The sequence below is a fragment of the Siniperca chuatsi genome, linkage group LG9, assembly GCF_020085105.1.
Source record: "Siniperca chuatsi isolate FFG_IHB_CAS linkage group LG9, ASM2008510v1, whole genome shotgun sequence".
In the NCBI taxonomy this organism is placed as follows: Eukaryota; Metazoa; Chordata; class Actinopteri; order Centrarchiformes; family Sinipercidae; genus Siniperca; species Siniperca chuatsi.
In genome coordinates, this window is record NC_058050.1 from 31,214,821 (window position 1) to 31,239,280 (window position 24,460).

At 42.1% G+C, this 24,460-nt stretch overlaps 1 protein-coding gene across 1 annotated transcript in view; it reads right to left on the reverse strand.

Annotated features, from left to right (window-relative positions):
- Nucleotides 1–2,540: 2,540 nt before the first annotated feature.
- tgfb2 (transforming growth factor, beta 2) overlaps nucleotides 2,541–24,460 on the reverse strand; it is a 95,397-nt gene continuing 73,477 nt past the window's right edge. The window contains exons 5-7 of the mRNA XM_044206557.1: nucleotides 9,423–9,603; nucleotides 7,755–7,908; nucleotides 2,541–7,610 (exon numbers count right to left, since the gene is read on the reverse strand). Coding sequence (XP_044062492.1) covers nucleotides 7,452–7,610; nucleotides 7,755–7,908; nucleotides 9,423–9,603 — 494 coding nt within the window. The 3' untranslated portion in view covers nucleotides 2,541–7,451. The remainder of the gene's footprint in view (nucleotides 7,611–7,754; nucleotides 7,909–9,422; nucleotides 9,604–24,460) is intronic.

The following is a 24,460-nucleotide window of genomic DNA, read 5'->3' on the forward strand; positions in this document are numbered from 1 at the left end:
TTCCCAACCTCTGCAAGCACCTCACTTTGAGAGTGTTCTTTAAATACAATTGTTATTAGTATTATATTTTACACTAATCTTAACCAAAATATTTAACTCATAAAACTAACTCACTAAACTCATACAACTCACTAAACTCATGCCTTAAATCAGTTGGTTATGCAGTTGTGTGTTGTTCTCAAATTAAAGACTTCCTTGAAGCATTTCAGATGCCATTTTGTTTCCTGTAGCCCATTGGAGCAGGATCCAGAAGAGGGCAACTGATCACACACTTCATCGGCTCTCATGTTTCGATGACCAGTGATGGTGCTACTGCATGACTCATTTCTCAAACTTTGGAATCAGTTTTCTTCAGTAAATTAAAACAATATAGTTCTGCTGGATCTATTGTTAACATAAAACATTGATTAGAGCAGCTCTGAACAAATGAAAACAGTGCTTCTGCTTCAAATTTTACTACACAATGTCTGCATGGGACTGATGGAGTGATGAGATAAACTGAATGACTTCTGGCTGTTTTGTGTTAGTTACAAAATCCTCCAGTGCTCTCACTGTATATGTTCTACCACACTCCACACTAAATGGTGTCTGCATTCATAGAAGCAAAAATCACTCATATCCACCTATACACCCAAGTCCTTTTCCTCACAGGATAAGAGTTTAAACATCTCATCATGTTGACTGACCTAACCCAGATCAGCAGTTGTGAGTGTGACCCAAATAATGACACACTTCAATAGTTATAATTCGTAGAGGTCCAGATTATGACCGGGAGCCAGTGCCAGGCTCTCCTCTGGTCTTCTCCCCTGGATAGGAACCACACAGCCTTTATTTATCACTCGTCCCCCATGCAGATCTAATCCCTCATACAGCGCCTGGTGGAAACCCTCATTCCAGAGCTGACAAAAACCTCCCACACTCTGTTAATGCTGCTCTCACTCCAATTTCTCTTCACTCCACCCATCCCTCTTTCATACTGTCAGCATCGTGGTTTAGTCAAGGGTACAGGCACCCCAACTTGATTTACCTGCCTTTATTCTAAGGATTATTTAGGCTTTATGAAGTTATGGTAAGTTTATAAACAGAAGTGGTGTCACTCTCACACAGGTCATCTTAAGGGGGTGTAGGTTAGGTTTCAGAAGTGGTGGGGGCACAAAGTAGTGTGAAGATTTTGTGGTTCTTCAAGCTATATAGTGTACAAATCCTGTGTTTTCTTGAAACCACTTTCTTCCACTCGGGTCTGAAGGACCAAATGGTCCTGAAACCCACTGGAAACCGCAAGTCAAAGTGTGTTACTATCCCTCCACTGCAGCTCAACAGGGAAACACAAATGTCTTGTCTCATTGGTATACACTACTGTCCTATTTCCCAGCATGTCAACTTTAAAAAGTAACAATTTCATCACAATTATAGCACATCCTGCATGTGTGACATGTTTGGTGTGTGCTTTCAGCATCAACTGACATGTTTCAAATAACTTTACTGTGCAGTTTGGCCTTGCAAAATGTTGCCACTGTGACTTGTGTCGCTGCTTGTGCCTGTAAACTAAAACCAGGTCCATTTTTTTCTGTGTTGTGTTGCAGGGATGTGGCCAGCCAATCATGGCCCATTCTAAAACAAACCAGGGCGTTGGATGCTTGTACTTGCGGTTTTGTGGTGGGATTCAGTCACAAATGTCTGCATGTAGGGTGAGAAGAAGGGCTGCCAAAAGACTTGACTTAACAACTGACACATTTGAGTGAAATAAAGCAACCATATTTGCACAAAAGAATGTCGACATTGGACAGTTCTGCAAAACTCGAGTACGTCCATTGACAATGTTTATTTTTATGTCCAGTGCCAAAGTTTTTAAAATTCTCCCTTTCTACAACATCATAGCAACTGCTTTATTGTAAAGATTAGGGAAAGATCATGGTTGTGGCAAATAAACTACAGTTAAGGTATGTTTGATGTAAGTCATCTGAAACACTTGGTTACGGTTAGGAAAATGAACTCCAGACTCCTGCATGAAAGTCCATCAGCCTCCACACCCATACTCTCCACCTTGCTAAATAGAGAGCACACTACTTCAAGCAGTGGCACTATGTTGGCATTGGACATAAATCGTGAGGTGCAGAATCATCCAATCCAAGTTCTTTCTGATGAAGACACAGAAAGACATATATTTGTGCTCTTCATAACATATTTCCTTTTGTTTATGCTGAGGGTTGTTCACATTATGTTATAATGATGGTATGGACTCCAGTGGGTACCATAACAGTTTGGCATTAGCATCTGCATCCCCGCTTTTTGTCTCGAGCCTTATAAGAGTATCCTCCTTTGATCATATATCATGTTATGAGGCACGATTGCATTACAAACATGATGGAAATATGAGCCACTTATTTGTCTTTGTGGCATTCCACAGTTGGAGCTCAATAAGTGTAGGAGGAATTAGAGTTTGCACAGAGGACAGGAGGACACGCTGCAGCAGTCAGATTAAATATCACTTCAGACAAACAAATCAGCATCAGAAAGAACACACATAACATGGAGTTCCCTTGAAATTTAAATAATTTATTTACCACTAGAGCACCACAACAATACTGTGTTACAATACAGCATAGTGGGTCACAATAACATCATCATCAAAACAACAACAAATACACATTAAAAAATAACAGCTCTATCGTGACAAAGTTGGTGCCTAGCTCTCTTTTTTTCTGCTATTCAGTAAGTCCACTGGCACTAAATGCCCAAAGGGGCTGGGGTCAGGTCACCTACATCAACACTCCTCATTTGATAAGGGCGGAGGGGTTCTGACTAACTAAGAAAACTAGGTATTTTAAAATAGTAAAATTAAAACAGCATCAGTGCAATTTGTTTTCATTAAAGAAACAAAAAGATGACAGACAGCTTTTGCAAGTTTGTGGGTGAAATAAAAGTTTTATGTTGGCAGGAAGACAACACACTGATGACACTACAAAACACTACTACAGAGCGACAGAGGTGGCTGTTGATGGTTGGATACATTTTGTAATATTTTTGGCTCTAAGAGCATTTTTTGAAGGTCATATATTCTCTTCATTAACACCTTCTATAATCTTTCATCACATTAATCGCCAACAGCGTTTCTCCAAACATAGCTCCATCATCACTTACCAAAAGACAGCGTCTCCTTTCTCTGAACCCAGACTCTTCATAGCTAGTGGACTGAATCTGTGGCTGTGTTGAGTGCATGGGATGACACCGCTGTAATTCTTAAGCTTATGAAATCAAGAATGGACACCTCTGTTCATTGACTTTATGTAAGTTATTCTAGATACGACAGCAAGGATCTGTACGTTCGTAAAATTAAAGGGATGATTCTGGTTTATTACAATTTGGATCTAATTTTCGTAGTTTGGTTACAACAACATTGTACTTAGCACTGTCGCCTCACAGCAAGAAGGTTCCGGGTGAACCTGCCGGCTGACTGGGGCCTTTCTGTGTAGAGATTACATGTGCTCCTAGTGCCTGCGTGAGTTTCCTCCCACAGTCCAAAGACATGCAGGTTAATTGCTGACTCTAAATTGCTCGAAGGTAGGACTGTGAGCGTGAATGGTTGTTTGTCTCAATGTGTTCGCCCTGTGATTGACAGGCAACCTATCCAGGGTGAACCCCGCCTCCAAATCATCTTTCAGGAAGCATAAATCGCTGATAAAGGTGAGGCTATTTGCCATCTTGTTTCCTGACTGAGACAGCAGAGTCATTATAAAGGAATGGAACAAAATCAATTCTACAATATACTGTGGGATGAGGTGGGTTGCTTTGAACATGTTGAATTGTTCAAACTTGATTTTTGAAAAAGAGACAGTCCTAGCACTCATTAAAGTAATAGCTGAGATCTGGGAACGCAGTGACATCACTACACTCAGGCGGACCAACCAACACTTTCTTCAGATTATCTAACCCACTTTATTTGGAGGTGGAACAGGAAAACTGTGTGCACACAACTACAGTAAGTACAATAGGTCAAAGTTGAAGTGGGTCTGAAAACTGTATAAACTTAATACAATGTAATAGTACCTGAGAGCATAAGATACAAAAACTAGAGCTCCCAAGAACTTTTACTAGCATGGCATTGTAACTGTTGGTTAGTACCTTATCCATGATATCCACCCACGCTGTCTTCTAATGTCATCTCTCCAACTTTTTAGGTGTAATCTCAGCTGTCTAAAACATGTCTATGCAGTTTGGCCCTGTCTGAACGAGACTGGCCTCTTCTGTTGAGCTGCTGATGTTTAACCTGCAGGCTTATAGGAAATGGAGTTTGTTAAAGGCTGTTAAAAATATAAATATTAAATAAACAACGATTTTCGTTTTGTAAAAATGTACCTTCCTTATCTAGACATATGGAGTGAAGCGTACAACATATTATTGAGCAACTTTATGTTCCAAGATTCGATCTTTAGTAATTATGTGTTATTACAAATGCCATTGTGATTCTGAATTAGGTTTTCTTAACTCTGTAACAAACACAGAAATTCAGGTTTTACTGCTTTCTAATATTTAGTAGAAATGATGACTACAAAAATACACTGGAATTATCCTTTCAGGCACTCCCATCTGATGTTTTTTTTTTTCTTGTGGTGGCTTTTTCATGCATGTATCAAAATTAATACTTTTCCAACATCTGTAAACTACAAAATGGAGTAGATATTATATATCATCAGTGCGAGGTTGATACTATCCACTTCTCTACCTGGGTCAAAATTTGCAGAGTGCTAAACCATAACCATGAACATTTTAAATAGCAAAACAATGGAAAGATTTAGAAATTACAAAGGATACCAAACAAAGACAAACACAGAAATGAGGATGTGCGACTGTGAAAGCTGTAGAGGGGTGAGGTGGGGGAGAGGGGAGTAAAGTGTCGGTAGGTGTCAGGGGTAGGGCTATGTTATTTTCAGGACTTATTTCACATATAGACACTTATCACTTATACTTCCAGTGTTTGCCTTACTCTCGTATCTCGGTATGACAAGTGTGTGAGGTGATGCATGTTGACAGGGCCTTCAAAACGCAAAAAACAACATACCTGTGGAAAAGCCATATCTGTGTCACTGTATGTGTATGTTTGTATGTATATGTAGCATATATGTGTCCTGTGCAGTGGGGTCACAATAATCCAAATGTTGGCATGACTTTGATACCACTGCTAAAGATTATTTTACGAATATTTGATATGCTCTAATTACTATTTGGTCGTTAAAAAAATTTGGTCATTAAAGGATTGTGACCCAGATATGTACTAAGCAGGATATTTTACAGTTGAAAAAAACAAACAAACTTGAATGTAAATATATAATTACAGGACTGTTTCTAAATGACCCTAAACATCTGTTCTGCAGTTTTTTTGTTAAGTTTGGCTGATGACTATGCTATTATTGATATATCTGCAATAAGCTAACACTGTCAGATTTATCAGTTGGGATCTACTAAAATAAATTTTAATACATACATACATCATTTTAAACCAGTATCTTGTGGCCATTAGTAGTATTGCAGCTAAGGCACTTCACTGGCTTCATCGTGCTTGGAATCAACAAATTCATAAAGTCATGAATGGATCCCATTCCATTTAATCTGGTTTATAAACTGTTGCCAAGAGCCAAATATAAAACTATTTCACTTAAAGACAGCAGTGAATAACATCTAAAACCATTTGGTACACATACTGTAAAGTTGCTCTTATATGTGAAAATATGTACATCATTTCATGGCTTTCAGTTGCTATGGGATCATAATTAATGTGGGGGCATTCTTCCATTCTGGGGGCAGCAAGCCTTTGGTTTGTTTGGCCACATGAGAACAATGTCATTCAGACTTGCGGTACACCAGATAACTGCACTGGTTCGCCTCCAGGAGAAGAAGGTTCAATGGTATTAAAAGCTGCATGTTGACATTGGATAGCCAACAGCTCCTGATGCTTGTCAAGCATTACACAACAAACTATAGGCAAATTGCAACCTGGACTTATGTGTTAATCATAAAACACTTTGTACATAAGCCCTGGTCTGCTTGTTATTAGACTGTGTGAACCTACGTAAACCAAATTCTGCAGTGCAAAACTGCACTTCTGGTACTTAGCATTGGTATTAGGGCTGCCCCCTAATAGTTGACTAAACTGTTGATGAGAAGAGTCTTAGTTGTAGTCATTGTCGCTGAACCCCCCCCCCCCAAACTGCATTCGGTAGCTGCACCTTGTCACTGAGACGAACGTATCAGGGGACTGTTGCAACACGGACATTTTCTCTTGTAACACAGGAAGTCACTTACTGGCGCATTGCTGCTAACTGTTCTAGCTGACATTAGCTAGTTAGCTAACTTAGCAGTCCTGTTAGCTGACTCTGCCCGGACTGGAAGCTCGGAGTACTGGGGGAGTCTTGGTGTTTGTTTACAACACTAGCACAGGAGCTTTGGACAGCCGGGAGGAGGACGTTTTCAGGTGGGGGACCAAGCAGAATGAGTACAAGAACTGGAGCCGGGCGAGCAGGCAATGGAACTGGACTTAGCAGCCTCCCACTGAACACGGACTGGGACTGAGCACAGCCTCTGAGACCGATGGAAGTTGTTTGACGACAGGGAATACAGTACTGAGGTGATTCATAATGGCTCCGAGCAGGACTCTGACTCTTAGGACAATGAAGACACTGCATGTTCAGGCGGGGACAGGAGAGGCGTGAAGCGGCAGAGGAGCGAGTTAATTTTTAAGTAACATTATACATCATCCGTCGTATTGATAAGTCCGCGAGTATTTGTTTTTGTGAAGTGTATTCCCATGTTTTGAACAACGAGACTTGTGTGATGTTATACTGTGTTAAAATAAATTAACTAAATGTTCAGTCTCCTTGCTGGTTGTTCCGACACATTCAAAATCATTACCGCTTTTGCCGTTAGCAAGAGGCGGCTCGCTTCGTGGCCCTTGTAAAATGTAGATCTTAAAGGCTCACTATTACGGTTTTGTATTTCTCTGTAATGTAGCACAGTGTTAACAATGCTACTTGCAACATTCTTTCTCAGCCATGGAACTCAGACCATTTTCTAATGGTCCAAAAATATAAATTTAAATAATTAATTTAATATAATAAACGTTCGACAACTAGTTGACAAATGGCTTGAACTAACGACTACTAGTCAACCAGGAAAATTATTAGTCAGGGGCAGCCTTAATTGGTATCAAAGTCAAGTTTCTGATATCATGACGGCACTGGTCCTGTATGTTGTGTATGCATTGAACTAGCTTTGAATTGTTCTGTACCTTTATTCTCCAACACACCACTCCTGACTACGCCTGTTTGGACGCTGCTTTGAGTATAATGCATGTAAGAGAAAGTACAGTTGTGGTTTGACTGTACGTACACCCAAGTGTATGTGTGTGTTTGTGTGAAGGAAGGAGAGAGAGTGTTTGTGCTGGCTTGTAAGGGCTTCTAGCTGCATTTGCAGGATTTGACCTTCATATTGGAGAGCTGCTCTATTTTGGGAGTCTTGCCAATGTAGTAGAGGATAGTGAGGGGCTCCAGATCCTGGGAGACGCAGCAGGGCGATGCTGATGCTTCAGGGTTAATGGTGTTATACAGGCCTAATACCTGGAACACAAGAATTACAGACATACAATGAAGAAAATATGACCAAAAGTAAAGTAGAACAAAAAATTCACGCTCAAGTTATTGACCTTACTAACTCAAATCCCACAGATTGTTTAACCTTTGACGCTGTTCCTCAAACAGTACCTTGGAATGCTGGGTGTCGGCGCTCCACAGATATGGACAGGCCCCAGCACAGAAGTTGGCCTCATAGCCCCTTGGCTCATGGATCCACCTCCAGCCTAGGTCCTTCTTAAAATCGATGTAGAGTGACCGTAAGCAGCAGTTGTCCTGAACGTTTCTACAAAGTAATGAAGGGGAGAGGTGAATTGTGGTGCAGTAGGAACTGAGTTTCTGCTCGAATCTGGCTTTGGTGTTGTTGGGACCACTGGGACTCCACAGATGAATTTGTTAATTTGTGTGACTTTAACTGAACTTTTATTATGAAACTGAGCCACTGAACTCAGTTTTCCACAATCCTCCAGGAATTCACACTAGTGTATGGTCAGTGTGACCTGTGACCTGTGATGTCAACAGGTCAATAAAAGGATCAGCTGACCATTGATCCTCCTCTTTCCTCCTGGCTTTGTCTCCAGCACTGCTGCTTAACTTTTGTTTTATGGTTGTGATCTTTCTCCGTGGCTAACGTGAAGTCATTACATTTATCACATAAATTTATGTTAGTTTATGCTATTCTCCACCCAGAGTGTTTGCATGCTCGTACACGTGATACATACGGAGGCAGAACAAAGAAACACACACACATTCTTTCTGGCGCGCACACACACAGACACACACACACACACTCTCTCACACATGTGTCTTTTGTTCTTTAGTTTAGTGCATTTTAGTTAGATCTCATACTGTGTGTTTTCGCTTTTATCAACTTTATACTAAATGCTTGGGGATAATTATGCTGGTTAAATGGTTTAATGTTGCACAAGAATGAATTCTGCCAACCTCTTCTATGGTGAACTCCAAATCCTTCAACCTACTAGCTATTAATGGTAATTTTGGTTATAGTTACTAATTTAATTATTAATCAGTTCCAAATTAATAGTTTAGAATATTTTATGAGACTGAATCAGAATAATTAATTGGCAGAACATGGCCCGAGCCTGAAGCTATATGCAACAAAATGGCCCAAACCAAACTCGAAGCCTATATTTTGTTGGAACCCGTCAAGGTCAGGTTAGGTAGTAGACCTCTAGGTCTAAGTTGAAGATGGAGGTGTGAATATGATGGAGGTTCACACCTGGTTTAGTTGTAGTTCCTACTATTACAGTTAAACCAAATGAATCAACAAATATATGATCATGATTTGATTTCTGACCTGAGAAATTCTGTGTGGGAAGATTGTACTCAGGAAGCTTATATACAGTAAGTTGTAATGAAGCCTGCCTCACTCTGCCTTATGGAGATGTTAACTTCATTGCTATAGCTTTCCATGGATAGTTTTATGCCTATAGACACAGACTTTGTCCTTGTGTCAAAACAATTGAGGTCAATTCAATGTAAAAAAAAAACACATTTCAAAAACTTCAAACAAACTGTTGCCATGGAGTAAAGCTCATAATCACTGTAACTGGATAGCCAAGTATCAAAGCTTATATTCAAATAATGTGACATGGGAGCATTTGGCTGCTTATCACTGAATAAAAACAACTAATAACAGCTCAGATTACAGAAGGATTTCACCATGATTCCTGACACCTGGCATGTGTAAAGAGAACTCACAGAGGGGGACTCACAGAGCGGAGAATCTCTCCTGATGTGTGTGTCATGAGAGTAAAAGTGTGAATTCCAGGTTAGTACCTAGAGCAGTAGGCGGTGTCCAGGGCTCTCTTGGATCGATGGTTCTTGTGCTGGGACTGAGACTGGGACTCCAGCCGGTATGAAGGCAGCAGCATGAGGAGAAGGTGTGGAGCCCGAGTGCTGTGCCGCCGCTTCTTAAACACCTTCAGGTCACCACCATGGATGAAGCTGTCATCAATACCTGGAAACATAACAGAGGTATCAATAAGTTGCATCTCACTGCATGCAAGTACTTGTGTTAATTAACAGATCAAAACATTAGATTTAATCTGATCATTTATCATCATTTATCAAGCATAGAGACTAAATGCATAAATATGCTTCAAAGGAAGTGCTTGTCAGATTGTGGAACCGTGCCTGCAACCCCCTCCCCCAACACCTTTCCCAAATTGGGGCATGCGTCTGACAATTTCTATTGTGAAAATAGGCAGGGTTTGAACTCGAACTCATGCTCTCTTTCTTCATTCTTCAGAAAACTACCTCTGTCAGTTTTCATGTGAACAACTGAATGCAACACCATGAATGCCTTCGAGGCCAAACAGTCCAAAAGGGTGCACTGTTATTCCTCTGCATTATGGCTGGCTTTTCGCCCCACCCTCATGTTTAGCCATTCAGAACAGGTATAAAGCATACTCTGGCCTTAATAATAACAATAATATCAACAACAATAATAATAATGCAGTTTTTTTTGTATAGTACCTTTTATACAGGAAATGCAGCTCAAAGTGCATTACAACAAAGAAATTACATGCACCAAGTGCTTCACATAAAAAAGACATAGAATGAGCATAGTAACAGGGATAGAATGCCATAATTAATGGAAAATAAGATGGAGAATAAAACCCACTTGATAATAATAGTAAAAATAAGATAAAAATGAGGAATGCATAATATAAGATGGAAAATAAAACCCTCTGAATAATAATAATACAAATAAAGTAAAAAAAGTACATAGAATGCATTAAATCAAGTAAAATACTGAATTTTAGTGAAGTAAAGTGCAGCAGTGCATAAATGTGAAGCAAAGTGCAAAAAGAGTTTCATGCCTGTGTCAGGAAAGTCATAGTTAAAGTCATAGTTAAAGTCATAGTTAGCTCACTGCTAACCGAGAGTAAGCAAGCTCTCATTCCTCCTGGCTTCTTCTCCAGCACTGCTGCTCAGCAACAGCTAGTACTGTGTAATCTGCTCGGATCAGAAACACCGAACCAAACTCTCACTCTCTCTCTAACCGCAGGGCTGCGAGGGCCTGTGTAAAATTTCTGCAACAATAGTTAGCGACAACAGCTACTACACAAAGCCTGCCAGCTATCTTTAGGAAGTAACTGTAAGGAGAACAACAGACCGCTTCCTCCATCTGCACAAATGGACTGCACAGCAAGGACTTTTCTTCAATCGGAACCAAAATTCTTCCCTGCTTGGCTCATCCACATGGCCAGCTAACAGCAACACACCAAAGCTCTTTCTTCATGGACTGGTAACATAATAACTGGGTATAGCATAGAGTAACAATGTACATGGCCAAGCACAGGACTGTTCAACTAATGTAACGTTACATGTATTGATTTATTTTTCTGAGGTTTATTGTTGTGATGTGCTTCCCCCTTTAGGATTTGGTAGCCACATGCTAAGCTAATGTTAGTTAATGTTATGCTTCACACAGACAGAGTCTTTACATGCTAACTAACTCTCTTTAAAATGGGCACTATTATCCTACACCGATCATACACACATACTCCAATTTGGCCTTAAAAACACAACCAGACACATTGAGAGGACATTTAAAGCTCCCGCAACAAATGTTTCTTTTGTTCTGAACACGTTGTATTCATGCTAGTGCACGTGAGGCAGAACAAAGATAAATACACACATTCTTTCTCGCGTGCACCAAAACAGGCGCTCACACACACACACACACACACACACACACACACACACACACACACACACATCCTTGTGTTCTTTAGTTAGTACAGTTTAGTTAGATTTCATATTGTGTTATTTGCCTTTATTATCTTTTAATAAATGCTTGTGTATAATTATGCTGGTTTCTTTAATGTTGCACAAGAGTGAATAATTTATTAACCTCTTCTTTGTTGAACTCCAAATCCTTTAACCTACTAGCTATTAATTGTAATTTTGGTTATAGTTATTAATTTAATTATTAATCGGAGTTCCAAAATGATAGTTTAGTGTATTTTATGAGACTGAATCAATTAATTAGCAATCCTTTCCCTTGTTTAAAGGTGGTGCCCCTGACAACTTCATTCATTAAAGTTATTATTTATGATCTGATTGACCATATGATTATCTTTGATAATTCTGAGCCATAATTAATTTGATTGCACATACACAATTTGGTGCCCCCTTTAACCATTGTAAATCCCAACAGCTGCAACCCGGTTTTCTTTTGGCTGTTGCTAGGATCTTCCAATAAACCAGCAGCAGATGATCACAGTGTTCTTGAAGGCAAGTAGAGAACAAGGGAGTTAGCAATGTAGCTTGGTCCTAGCCCATTAAAGGCTTTGTATGTAAGGAGGAGGACCTTAAAATCACTTCTAAATGTTACAGGAAGCCAGTGCAGAGCAGCTAAAACTGGACTAATGTGCTCTCTCCTCCTGGTTCTGGTTAACAGTCGAGCTGCAGAGTTTTGAATGAGCTGAAGTCTCTCCGTGGCTTTTTCTGGGAGGCCAGTAAAAAGTGCGTTACAGTAATCGAGTTGGCTTGAAATAAAGGCATGAATCAGTTTTTCATTATCTTTTTGATTTATAAATGGTTGTACTTTAGCTATGTTTCTAAGGTGGAAAAATTGTGTTTTCATCACCTTGTTAATGTGGGACTTGAAGCTTAGATGAATCTAAGACTTGTAATCTGTTTCCCCAGAAAGAACAGCAGTTCTCTTTTTGTTTTAGGGCTGGCTAGTAGGATTTCAGTTTTGTCCTCATTTAACTTTAAGAAATTATTGCTCATCCATTTATTTATTGCTAAAAGACAGGTAGTAATGGAGTTTATAGCTGCAGCATCATCTGGTTCAGCAGAGATGTACAGCTGCGTGTCATCCGCATAACTGTGGATGTCACCAAGTGGCAGCCACTAAGTGGCAACATGTATAGTGAGAATAGCAACGGACCAAGGCAGCTCCGTTGTGCAACCCCAAAACAGATGTCATGTTTCTCAGAAACATGATCTCCAAGACTGACGTAAAACTTTCTCCCTTTGATGTATGCTTTGAACCAGTTTAACTCAGTCTTAAGAGTCTACAGCCATGCTTCGTTGAGGCTGTACTCAGGCACAGTGGCTTTGTTAGCATCAGCATGCTAACATGTTCACAATTATGAATTAGCTGGTATAATATTAGCCATGGATACCATCGTAGTATAGCAGATTAGAATGCTAACCATTTGCTAATTGCTAATGCTAATTAGCAGTAAACAAAGTACAGCTGAGGCTGATGGGAATGGCATTAGTTTTGCAGGTATTTGGTCATACACCAAAGTATCTGACAAATTAAAATGTTGACCTGATGATGGTGGTAGATGAAAGGTCAAGGGATCACCAGAAGTACCTGGAACTTTTATTCCCAGGAACTACTTTTCAAGGAACTAAAAGGTTCCTTCAGCCCGCTGTTGTGTGCATTTCCACTATGGTCTAAAGATCAGCAAAGATTAGGTAAATTACACCCATTAGGTCACACCCATCACACAGCTGCATAACTCTATTGTTTTAACTTATTAAAAACATCACCTGCAATTCAGCATAAGGACCTTTGCTTATTTTAACCTGTGCACTCTCACCTGTTTTAAGTACTGCTGTATAATAGTGAAATTAAGAGCCACTACTTCCTCAGAACGTTGTAAATATTAGAATATGGTAACACAAGCATAGGGATTACATGCGGCTGTGGCTTAGCGGTAGAGCTGGTCGTCCACCAATCGGAAGGTTGACGATTTCATCCCGGCTTCCCCCAGCCCACATGTCTAAGTGTCCTTGGGCAAGACACTGAACCCCAAATTGCTTCCGAGGGCTGTGCCTTTGGTGTGTGAGTGTGTGTGAATGATTAGTTATTTTCTTTGGACTGATGAGCAGTTAGCATTTGCCATCAGTGTATGAATGTGTGTGAATGGGGTGAATGTGATATGTAGTGTGTGAAGCACTTTGAGTGGTCGGAAGACTAGAAAGGTGCTATACAAGTACAGTCCATTTACCATTTACATGTCTTTTTACATATATAGTAGTATATACTTGTTTTCAGATACAAGAACAGCCATTATACACACATTTGGTTCCACAGCTATTTATTTATCTGTAGAAATATAAATATGCAAAATACAGCAGGAGACTGCTGAAACACACAGTGAAATAAAATAAATGTTGTATCTCAGTGACAACATTAACAAGATATCATTTTGTATGATCAATTTAGCCAACCCTTGCCCTAATGAACACCAGTTAGCATTAGTGGTTGGCATTAGCATGTAGCTAACATTAGCTTTTGGCTAGGGTAGCAATAGCATGACAACAGTTAGCATTATAGCATTTAACAAGCATCATGTGGGCCATATTTGATTTACCTTCAACCAACTGGTCATCTGTTTCCGTGTCTTCCACCACGGCTTCCGACAGCGCAGTAGCTGAGCCGCTGTGCCAGAGAAGGCTGGCCTGTGACCCAACATTGCATCAATCCAGACGGACAAACCACTTGCTGCTCTGCCAGTCGGAGCTCGACCAATCAGAAATGTTCAGCGCAGCAAGCCCCACCCCGAAAGTTCCTGTACTTGTGGAAAGTACTACCTCCCGAATTGGTACCTTTTGGGGGGTAAAATAATGTCCCTGGAACTTAATTTAGACCCTGGTCCCTGTGGTGGAAACTCAGCTAAAGTCATTAGGATGCACCCTCTCGAGACCTTGAATATCTGTACTAAATGTCATGGCAATGGATCCAACAGTTGTTGAGATATTTCAATCAAAACCAAACAGGTCAACCTAATGGTGGTGTTAGATGTTAAGTCATGGGATCTCAAAAGTCATTAGGATTCATCCTCTGGGACCCATGAATGGCTGTTTAAAATGTCCTGGCAATACATCTAATATTTGTTGAAATATTTCAGTCTGGACCAAAGTGGCAGACTGACCAACACTGCCATCCCATGAGCCCCATCCCTTAGGTGCAAAAGACAACAACAAAACAAAAACACATTATCATATTAGAAAACACAACAAAACAGAAAACACAACATTACACAAAACAACACTTTAGAAAACATGTATTGTTTGTAATTGGACACAACCCAAATAAATTCAGTTTAATCAAGACTGGTCGGTGATATATACGGAAGTAAATTTAGATGCACTAACTAGCCAACCTGTCTATACAACATGGCTGCATCTGTGTATCACCTGCCACAAAGTGTGTGTTAGAGGAGGGGACACTAGAGCGTCAGCATATGGTGGCCTGATTTCCAGTATGATGATATCAACTCAGACTGGAAATTAGTATTAACAGTGTATTTACTATTAACCATGACCACATTCTTTCTCTAATCTTAACCAAGTGGTACAGCAAGACAGTAACTCCGAAATGCTGAACAAACAACCTGCACAGCTTCTCCTTACAACCCAAATGTGTCTGAATTTTTTCAATTAGTCTAATGTTCAACAATGGAAACCAACTTCTTGATGCCCAGGACACACCTCTTGCTTTTCATTTTGCTGCCCATGTTAACAAGTTACAACAGCCACACGCCCTGCGTGAGCAGTGTGGTTTAGTCACAGCTGTCGCGGCCCATCATCTAGAGATTTGGCATGTCACCTATTTTTTCTGAGTGATGCGCCCAGTTCTTAGCAAACATAGACAGTGAATATGACATATTAACACATATTGTGATCATATTGACATCATACCAGCAACATTACACCTTTCAATTCAATTAAATTCAATAGGTATTCATATTGCCATGACATGTGTTGCCAAAGCACAATTGCGATAATGATAGACAATGAATGAAAGGAATGAAATGAAATAAACAAAAATTATGTGATTAACAATATTAGTTAATAGAACAAAATAGACTATGAAATAGATCCATGAAATAAAGTAACATATATATATATATATATATATATATATATATATCAGTAATAAAATTAATCAGGTTAGTATTGTTAAATGTTAATGTGTACATAGATCTGTAAATGTGTAGACAAATCTGTAAATGCGTACATAGATATTAATGCCTGAAAAGTCTAAGTATGTTGCTCCAATAGCTGGAAATACAGACAAGTCATTAGTTTCAACTCAAGCAGACCTCAATTGGCTGTCTTGCACGTGACTTTTGCTACACTTCTGCCATGGCAGAGATTTGCAAATGCATGTGGAGATTTGTCTGTGTGCCTCAGTAGTTATCCAGCCTACATACCACCAGTCAGCGGTAGCACCCAGTGATTTTAAGCGTGACATTGCTGGGCTGGGTAGTGGTAGTGGCTGCAGTTGTGTCGATGCAAGGCAGACTACAATGGAGTTAACTTTGACTCCCACGGTGCACTTCGACATTAAACATCCAATCGAGTTTAAAATTCTGTCACATGAGGTGGTAACTGTGGGCAAGAGCAGCAAAGCCGAGATCCTCCCAGTGGCACTCTTTTCCCAGGATATTAGGCAAATTATACAAAGACAAGAGCGAGAGAGATGAGTCTTTGATTACTACCAGTGCTGTAGGGTGCCGGCCCACTGTGGTTGGGTATTAGCCTCTCTCTCCCAGCCAAATACTTTTGGTCCAGTTCATTCTAACTTTACCTGGGCCCCGCCCCTTTCCCGTCCCTGTTATTGGGGTGACATTACATGGATAATTAGGAGTGGAGCAAAATGAACAAATGAAAAGAGGAAAAACATAAAGGTGACGATGAAAATCTTGTTTTAAAATGTTTTAAAATAACAAATTATTCATTTGGTGCTGTCAATCATCTCAGCTTATAGTGAGCCTGAAGGCAGCACATATGAGGGAGACCAGAGACAGCAGCCCATTGAGCCCAGCAATACCAGTTCAACTATTAGTCAAGGTTCTGCAGCTGAAGCGGTAAGACAGAAGACAATAGGGATAAGATACAGTACCTGCAGAATACTTTTGCAGAACTGTATGCAGGGTTTCAATTGGATTTTTGTCTCATTTTGCCCAATAATTTTGTAGTAAGAGGCCCCATACCTCACTAGGCAATCGATTCTATAACTGATTTAAATATTTTGAGCAATGTCCTAATTAGAGTTCAAACCGCAAAGCAGTAGAACCCTATTGAGTTTGTGCCAGTTTATTATTATTATTGGGGTTTGTTGAGGGTCCGGCTGAATGGAATATGGCCGAGCCTCACCCCTTGATATCCCTCTACAGAACTTTGATACACAATTAAGGACAGTAATTAAACAATGACAATGAATGAGATTAGGAAAGAACTTTGTTTGCACATCTGACAGTTAATACCTTGTTTTCCACAAACTCTAAAAGTTAGCATTCTGCTTCCTGACTGCAGCACCTGCTGCAGCGAACAGTAGCACCTACTTAACCACAACATCCTGCTGAAATGGTTTTCTGCATCTCTGTGATCTGTGCTAACGGTTAAGTTCTCGTCTCCAGCTGAGTAGAACATCCTGTTTAACTATTGTGCAAATGGTTGAACTATGGGCCCCTCTCTGTGCAAAACATCCTGTGTAAATGTCTCCAGATTGTGACCGACATCAACGCCTTTATATACCAACTTAATGCATGCTTAAAAATAATAATGGCTTACTGATAACAGCTTGTTTAGCAACTTTTGTATCTGATCACGTGTTTTATTTTTGATGTAGAGGAGTTGAGCTTTGACCAGTGTCTTGTTTGTATTTTATGTTTTTACCATATATAGAAGGTATCTTGAGTTGTTTCTGTGCTCCAACTGTATAGAAAGGAGACACAGAAGGGCGTAGGGTTCTTCTCTTTTTTGTTTTTCTTTCTTGTGCGTTTTTTTTTTTTTTTTTTTTTGCTGTTCTGGTCTCCATGAACTAGTCTCTTTTTATGTTTGATTTTCTTTATCCTTGATTGACTTCAGCGGGAAGTTTTTGTTACCAGTTAATATAGCATTTTTAGCAGTCATTTGCTTTTTGCTTACAGAATTTTGATAATCCATAGCACATTTGTTCAGCTTTAAATAAAAACAGATTGTACACTCTACAATCGAAATACAGTTCCTTTAAGACTGCCACAGCCTCACATCTAAAAGGTATAATCCTCCTTGGCATAGGTAGACAATTTTAGTAATTATTTGATGCAAAATTATCAAAATAGTGTTTAACAGCTAACTGCTAAAATTGAACCCTCCCAGTTCCAATACCTGATGCATGAATGAGCAGTTATAAGTCTGTTATATGACAGTTATAAGTCAGTTATATGACCTGTTGCTAATACTGCTGAATAATTTTTGATTGGTTGCTAGTATCCATGAATGTTATTTGATCTGTTGCTAATACTACTGAATCATATTTGATTGGTTGCTAACATTGTTGAATGATATTTGATTTGTCGCTAATAGTATTGAATAATATTGGGATTGTTGCTAATATTATTGGATATCGATTGGATTGATTTAAGATGGTGTAGTCCCTCATTTGTCCAGGAGTGTTCCATCCCAATTGAGAATGACTTCCGGATCGGAGCCGAAACGTCTTGATTCTGAAAACAGTGTCCAGATGACTACGACCGAAACCTTTTCTACGATTGGATTGATTTGTTGTTAAAAGTATTGAGTGTTTGATTCCTTGCTAAAAATACTGGTTTGAATTTGATAAGTTCCAGAACGCATTGAATTGTATTTGCTGTTACAGCTATAGATTTGACTTTGTCTGGTTGCTAGAGGTGTTGATGTGTAGTTGATTTGTTGACTGAGGATTTATTTTGAATTGAATTGGAGTTTTTGTTAAAGTGATAGCGTTATAGGAGGCTTGATATCGCCTCATTAAACCAGGTGAGTCTCCTTCAGGCAGTCTCTCTCAGGCTGTCTGAGGTACCAACAGATTCTCCTACAAACTGCAGCACATACACTAGGTTGCTATATTTTGAGCCTGAAAGAAGTGATACAACTAAGCTTTTTGTGGCCAGTTAGCTTAGGTCTCTTAAGCAGGCTCTAACATAATGTTTAACTGCGGTTAGATTTTATAAACCCTGTCTAATACCTAGGTCATAGGGCATCAATCAGCCATCTTCAGGTAATATATCCTTGCTTGGAGGGGGTATCGATGACAAACCACAACATAGCTCCCAAACAGGGACCTCTCTAGAGTTAAAAGAGAACCTGGAGGTTCCAATAAGAAAATGTCGAGCTGAAGACCCTAGTTAGACATGTCACTCAGACTGGGCCTACTCCGAGAGTAATGCCACCAACTATAGGGGATACCCTTAAACAGAAAAACCAGGGAGCGAAGACCTAAGACCTGGCAGGGGCCAGCAGGAACGAATAGACACTGTGCAATCTAAACCTGAAAAGGTAACCTGATGCAAGACATCTCTGAATCCCACTATAGCAGTATCTGTCAGAGCACCTATAGTGCCCTAGACACTGTTCACAAGCGCACAGTGATATCGGAACGGTCAAGGAAGGGAGGGATAAGAAAAGGGTATGCCAAGCTAAGAACGGATAGAGTTTAAGGAAACTAGCATATCCAAAGGACAGAAAAGGGCTTAAAGCAACTAGCCCAAGAGATAAGGTAGTCATGACTGATGGCTCAGACAGCGAAGAGAAACACAGTATAGCCACTACTATGTTTGAAGTTTATGTTTCCAGTTTATGAAATTCTTAATATGCTGTATGATCTCTGAGAAGAGGAAATCTTTCAAAGCCAAACCCCTCGATGCCAAGCGAACTGGGCCCCGTCACAAGGAGATGGAGCTGAGACGAGAATGTGTCCATGCCTTCCACATGCCTCAGAGGAACCACTCATCCCATCAGCCCCACCAGCCACAGACGGTTACTCCACAGGGAGCCACTATGGTCCCTACAGAATAGGATGATGGAACATTGTGATATACAACCTCACCCTTGCCCAGCACAAACCCACCTTACAATAAGTAATACTGGTGAATCCGACTAATGAACACCCACCAACGGAGCTGGGGTGGCACGAGCAATAGCCAGAGCAGCTGGGCCTGAATATACTCAAGAATGTAAAGCCATATTACTAGGAGAATGGCAGAATAGAATCCCTTTAGATGAATGTAGGGTGACCAAAGCTCTCTCGTTAAGATCTGGATATGCTGCTATTATAAACCAGTACATCATCTGATACTCAGATATCCCCCAAGGCTCTGATTCGATCACAACGTTTCTGACATGCTACAGAAATATTGACAAACAAAGGGAGGAGCTTTTTCTTCCAAACTTGAGTAACTTGTAAGTATAATTTAAACTACGCTCTTTACGAAAATGAGAGTACAAAGTGTTTTAGTACTTCTTCTCCTGCTACTCGGTCAGGGCACCTCTGCAGGTCAGCTGTTTGGCCGAATTGTTTACACTAGGGAACAGCTGATCATGTGGCATGGTGCCCAGGACAACCGATGTCCCCACTGAGATCTGGAGGAGGACACACCGAGGTTGCAGAGGTGGAATGAAGCAGCAAGGAAAGAGAGAGGGGTGCAGACAGGGGTAAGAGACTTAAGAACAAGAGATTTAAGCCGTGTCTGCCTTCTCTTGTAATGGGCAATGTGAGATCACTGGCAAATAAAATGGATGAGCTAACGGCATTAGTCCAGAGTCAGACGGAGTTCCATGAGTGTAGTTTGATGTGCTTCTCAGAGACAAGGCTACACCAGGATATCCCATATCATAACGTTTCCATCGATGGCTTTCAGACTGTTTGGGCCGACACTGGGTGTAGTAAGCGGAAAGGCAGCGGGCTTGCTGTTCTGGTCAACAACAGATGGTGTAACCCTGGTCACGTTACTATCAAGCAGAGTATCTGTAGCCCGGACATTGAACTGTTAGCTGTGGGCCTCCAGCCATATTATCTGCCGCGTGAATTCTCACATGCCATTGTTGTGGCTGTTTACATCTCCCCCTCCGCTATGCACAGTATGCTATATACAGTATGTGAGTTGTCCTACAAGAGAGGAGAGGACACTGGACCTGCTGTATGCTAACGTTAAGGACGCAGGAATGTTTTGAGGTGACAAACTGGGATGTACTCTGTGAGCCTCATGGAGAGGACATTGACGGGCTCACTGAGTGCATCACTGGCTACATTAACTTCTGTGTGGACTGCAACTAAGATGGTCCATTGTTATCCAAATAACAAACCGTGGGTAATAAAGGACATCAAATGAATGCCAAGAGGAGGGCCTTTACTGATGGTAATAGGGAGGAGGTGAGGGCAATCCAGGCTGACCTGAAAGTGAAGATCAGGGAGGCCAAGGAGAAGTACAGGAGGAAGCTGAAGTGGAAACTCCAGCAGAACAACATGAGAGGGGTCTGGAGTGGCATGAAGAGCATCACTGGCTTCAGACTGACTGGCAGGTCAGTGCTGAAAGCCTGTGCCCCCCCCAGCTATGTGGAGTCTTTCAACATGTCTTCAACCTGAGCCTGAGTCTTCAAAGGTTCCCTGTTCTGTGGAAGACATCTTGCCTCGTTCCTGTGCCGAAGACGCCGTGTCCCAGTGGCTCCAAGGACTACAGACCGGTGGCACTGACCTCCCACATAATGACCCTGGAGAGACTGGTGCTGGAACAGCTGCGGCCCATGGTCAGATCCCTCCTGGACCCCCTTCAGTTTGCCTATTAGCCCGGCTGGGAGTTGAGGACGCCATCATCTTCCTGCTGAACCGCATCTACACCCACCTGGACAAGCTGGCAAGCGTGGTGAGGATCATGTTTTTTGACTTCTCCAGTGTTTTCAACACCATGTGGGTGAGAAGCTGGCAGTAATGCAGGTGGATGCCCCCCTCGTATCCTGGATTGTTGACTACCTGACTGGCAGACCACAGCACGTGCGTCTGCAGCACTGTGTGTCGGACAGCGTGGTCAGCAACACTGGGGCCCCTCAAAGGACTGTCCTCTCTCCCTTCCTCTTCACCATCTACACCACAGACTTCAGCTACCACACAGAGTCCTGCCAGCTTCAGAAGTTTTCTGATGACTCCGTTGTGGTGGGATGTATCAGCGGTGGTGATGAGACTGAGTACAGGGCTCTGGTGGGGAACTTTGTCTCATGATGTGAGCAGAACAATCTGTAGCTCAATGCGACAAAGTCTAAGGAGCTGGTTGTAGACCTACGAAAGGCCAAGGCACCAGTGACCCCAGTTTCCATCCAGGGGGTCAGTGTCCACACTGTCCACATTGTTGAGGACTACAAATACCTGGGAGTACACATGGACAATAAACTGGACTGGGCTAAGAACACTCAAGCTCTGTACAGGAAGGGCCAGAGCCACCTCTATTTTCCGAGGAGGCTGAGGTCCTTCAACATCTGCCGGGCAATGCTGAGGATGTTTTAGGCTGAGTCTGTGGTAGCCAGTGCTATCCTGTATGCTGTTGCATACTGGAGCAGCAGGTTGAGGGTAGCGGACGCCAACAGACTCAACAAACTGATCCGTAAGGCCAGTGACATTGTGGGGGTGGAGCTGGACTCTCTGGCAGTGGTGTCAGAGAGGAGGATGCTGGCCAAACTACATGCCATCTTGGACAGTGTCTCCCACCCACTCCATGACGTGCTGGTCAAACAAAGGAGTACCTTCAGCAAAAGACTCATCCCCCCAAAAAGCACCACAGAGTGCCACAGGAAGTCATTCCTGCCTGTGGCCATCAAACTGTTTAACTCCTCCCTCTAAGTGTCAGTCTATATGACCTTAAGTCGATAAACTGGACATTGGATCATTAAGATCACTGCAATACTTGAATTAATTGTGCAATATTCTCTGTTTAATACTCCGGTGCAATATACTCTTTTTCCAGTTTAATTATTGATATGTATTCATACTTCTATTACTGCTGTGCAATATCCACCATCTCATAATAATCTTAATAGGCTACACTTAACTTGACAGTACATGCACTACTACTTATTACTTATATTATGACATTGTATTATTATACCGTAAATACTTATCATCATCCGGTAAATCCACTTTGTACTTTACACTTTAATTTTAATTTTAATTTTATACTTATACCCACTTGGTACTTAATTTATCTGAGTTATAGTGTATTATATTTTTTGCTTAGTACTTCTATTCCTGTGTGCACTGACGTGACAGTGTGCAGCTGTAACAAAAGAGTTCCCCCTTGGGGATCAATAAAGTATTTCTGATTCTGATTCTGATTTGCAGCATGCCTCCATGTTCAACAGCACTTCACATGCAAGCCGCTCATCACTTTCTGCCTCCGCTGCCTCAGCTCTCACAGGTGGATAAACATCCTCATGCAGCAAATATCAGCTAAACTCTGAACTGGTCTCTTTGGACATTAAAATACTGGTCATGCTCGTTGGAGGTTCGCAAGCATTTCCTGCACTATCTGCAGGAATAAAGGGTTCACCGCAGTGCGGTTTCAGCCTCCATCCCGCAGAGCGGGTCGTCCACCAATCGGAAGGCCGGCGGTTTGATCACGGCTTCCCCTGGCCCACATATTGAATGTCTGAAGTGTGCTTAATTACTTTGATGCGTAGTTCTGCCATCCAGTGTGAATGGTTTTGAGTAGTTAGAAAGGTGTTATATAAGTACAGTCCATTTACCATTTGGAGTAGAATATAGGAGTCATGGAGAGTCCTTCGTAAAACAAGATCGGAGGTGAGTGATGTGCAGAAGTGTGTGATTAACTGATGGCGGAGCCTGGCGTGTCTGTGACATCATCCCCCCTCCACGGCCAGCCGAGGACCCTGCCAACCCCGTGGTCGTCTTCTTCCACGGGGAGCAGGTTGATCTGGGTGGACGGCCCGGGGGTTGGGCATGTGCGGAGCTGGGAACCTCGGGTGGATGACCCGGGGGCTGGACATGTGTGGAGCTGGGAACCTCGGGTGGATGACCCGGGGGCTGCACATGTGTGGAGGCCGGCGGCGAAGGTGGAACCCCTCTGGAGGCCGGCGGCGAAGGTGGAAGCCCTCTGGAGGCTGGAGAATCAGATCAGGACCCAGCGACAGGACAGCAGGACAGGGAGCCGGCGACGGGACAGCAGCACAGAAAGACGGGAAGATTGGTAGAGGAGCTGGCAGAATCAGTGATGTTTGGGAATCCGGAGCCTGCCACTCTGGCAGAGAAGGAGGGTACTGCTGCTGCGAACCAGCTGAGGTTTAGTGGCGTGCTGTGGTCCAGCACATGGTTCAGCTGCGTGCTGCAGTCCTACCGGGGCAGGAGACGGCTGTGATCCAACGGTGACTAGAGATGGCTGCTGCTGCGATCCTGCGGAGACGAGGAATTGCTGCTGCTGCAATCCTGCGGCGGCAAGAGATTGGTGCTGCTGCAATCCTGCCGGGAAAAAAGGCGACTGTGATCCAGCCGGGAGTCCGGGAACGGCGAGCGGCTGCGATCCAGCGGGGAGTCCAGTAACGGGGAGCGGCTGCGATTCAGCAGGGAGTCCAGTAACGGGGAGCTGTTGCGATACTGCGTTGCTGCAGTACTCCGCCGAGCCAGAGAAGGGCGCCGATCTGGCCTTGGGCATGGCATAACCGGTGGTGAAGGAGCGACTGTGGAAGTGACGGAATTGATGGCTGGTGTGGGAGTGGGTGGATTGGTGTAGAGTACCGACGGAGACAATCCACCTTTTCTTGAACGGGGTCCCTGGAGCTCAAGCTTTACTCCTACGGTGTGGTCCGATCTTCTGTTACGGACAGATAGGCTGGAGACACCGATAAGGCAACAGATGGATATTTATTAGAATACACCACAGAGTAGACAGGTATGCATGTAAGTTCACAGCCAGACGATCATGGACATAGATGGGCAAAACATGCTGGAGTCGAATGGAGCAGGAAATACGCTGGGGTAGGAAGGAGTGGAGAACACGCTGGAGTAGAAACACGCTGGAGTAGACACACGC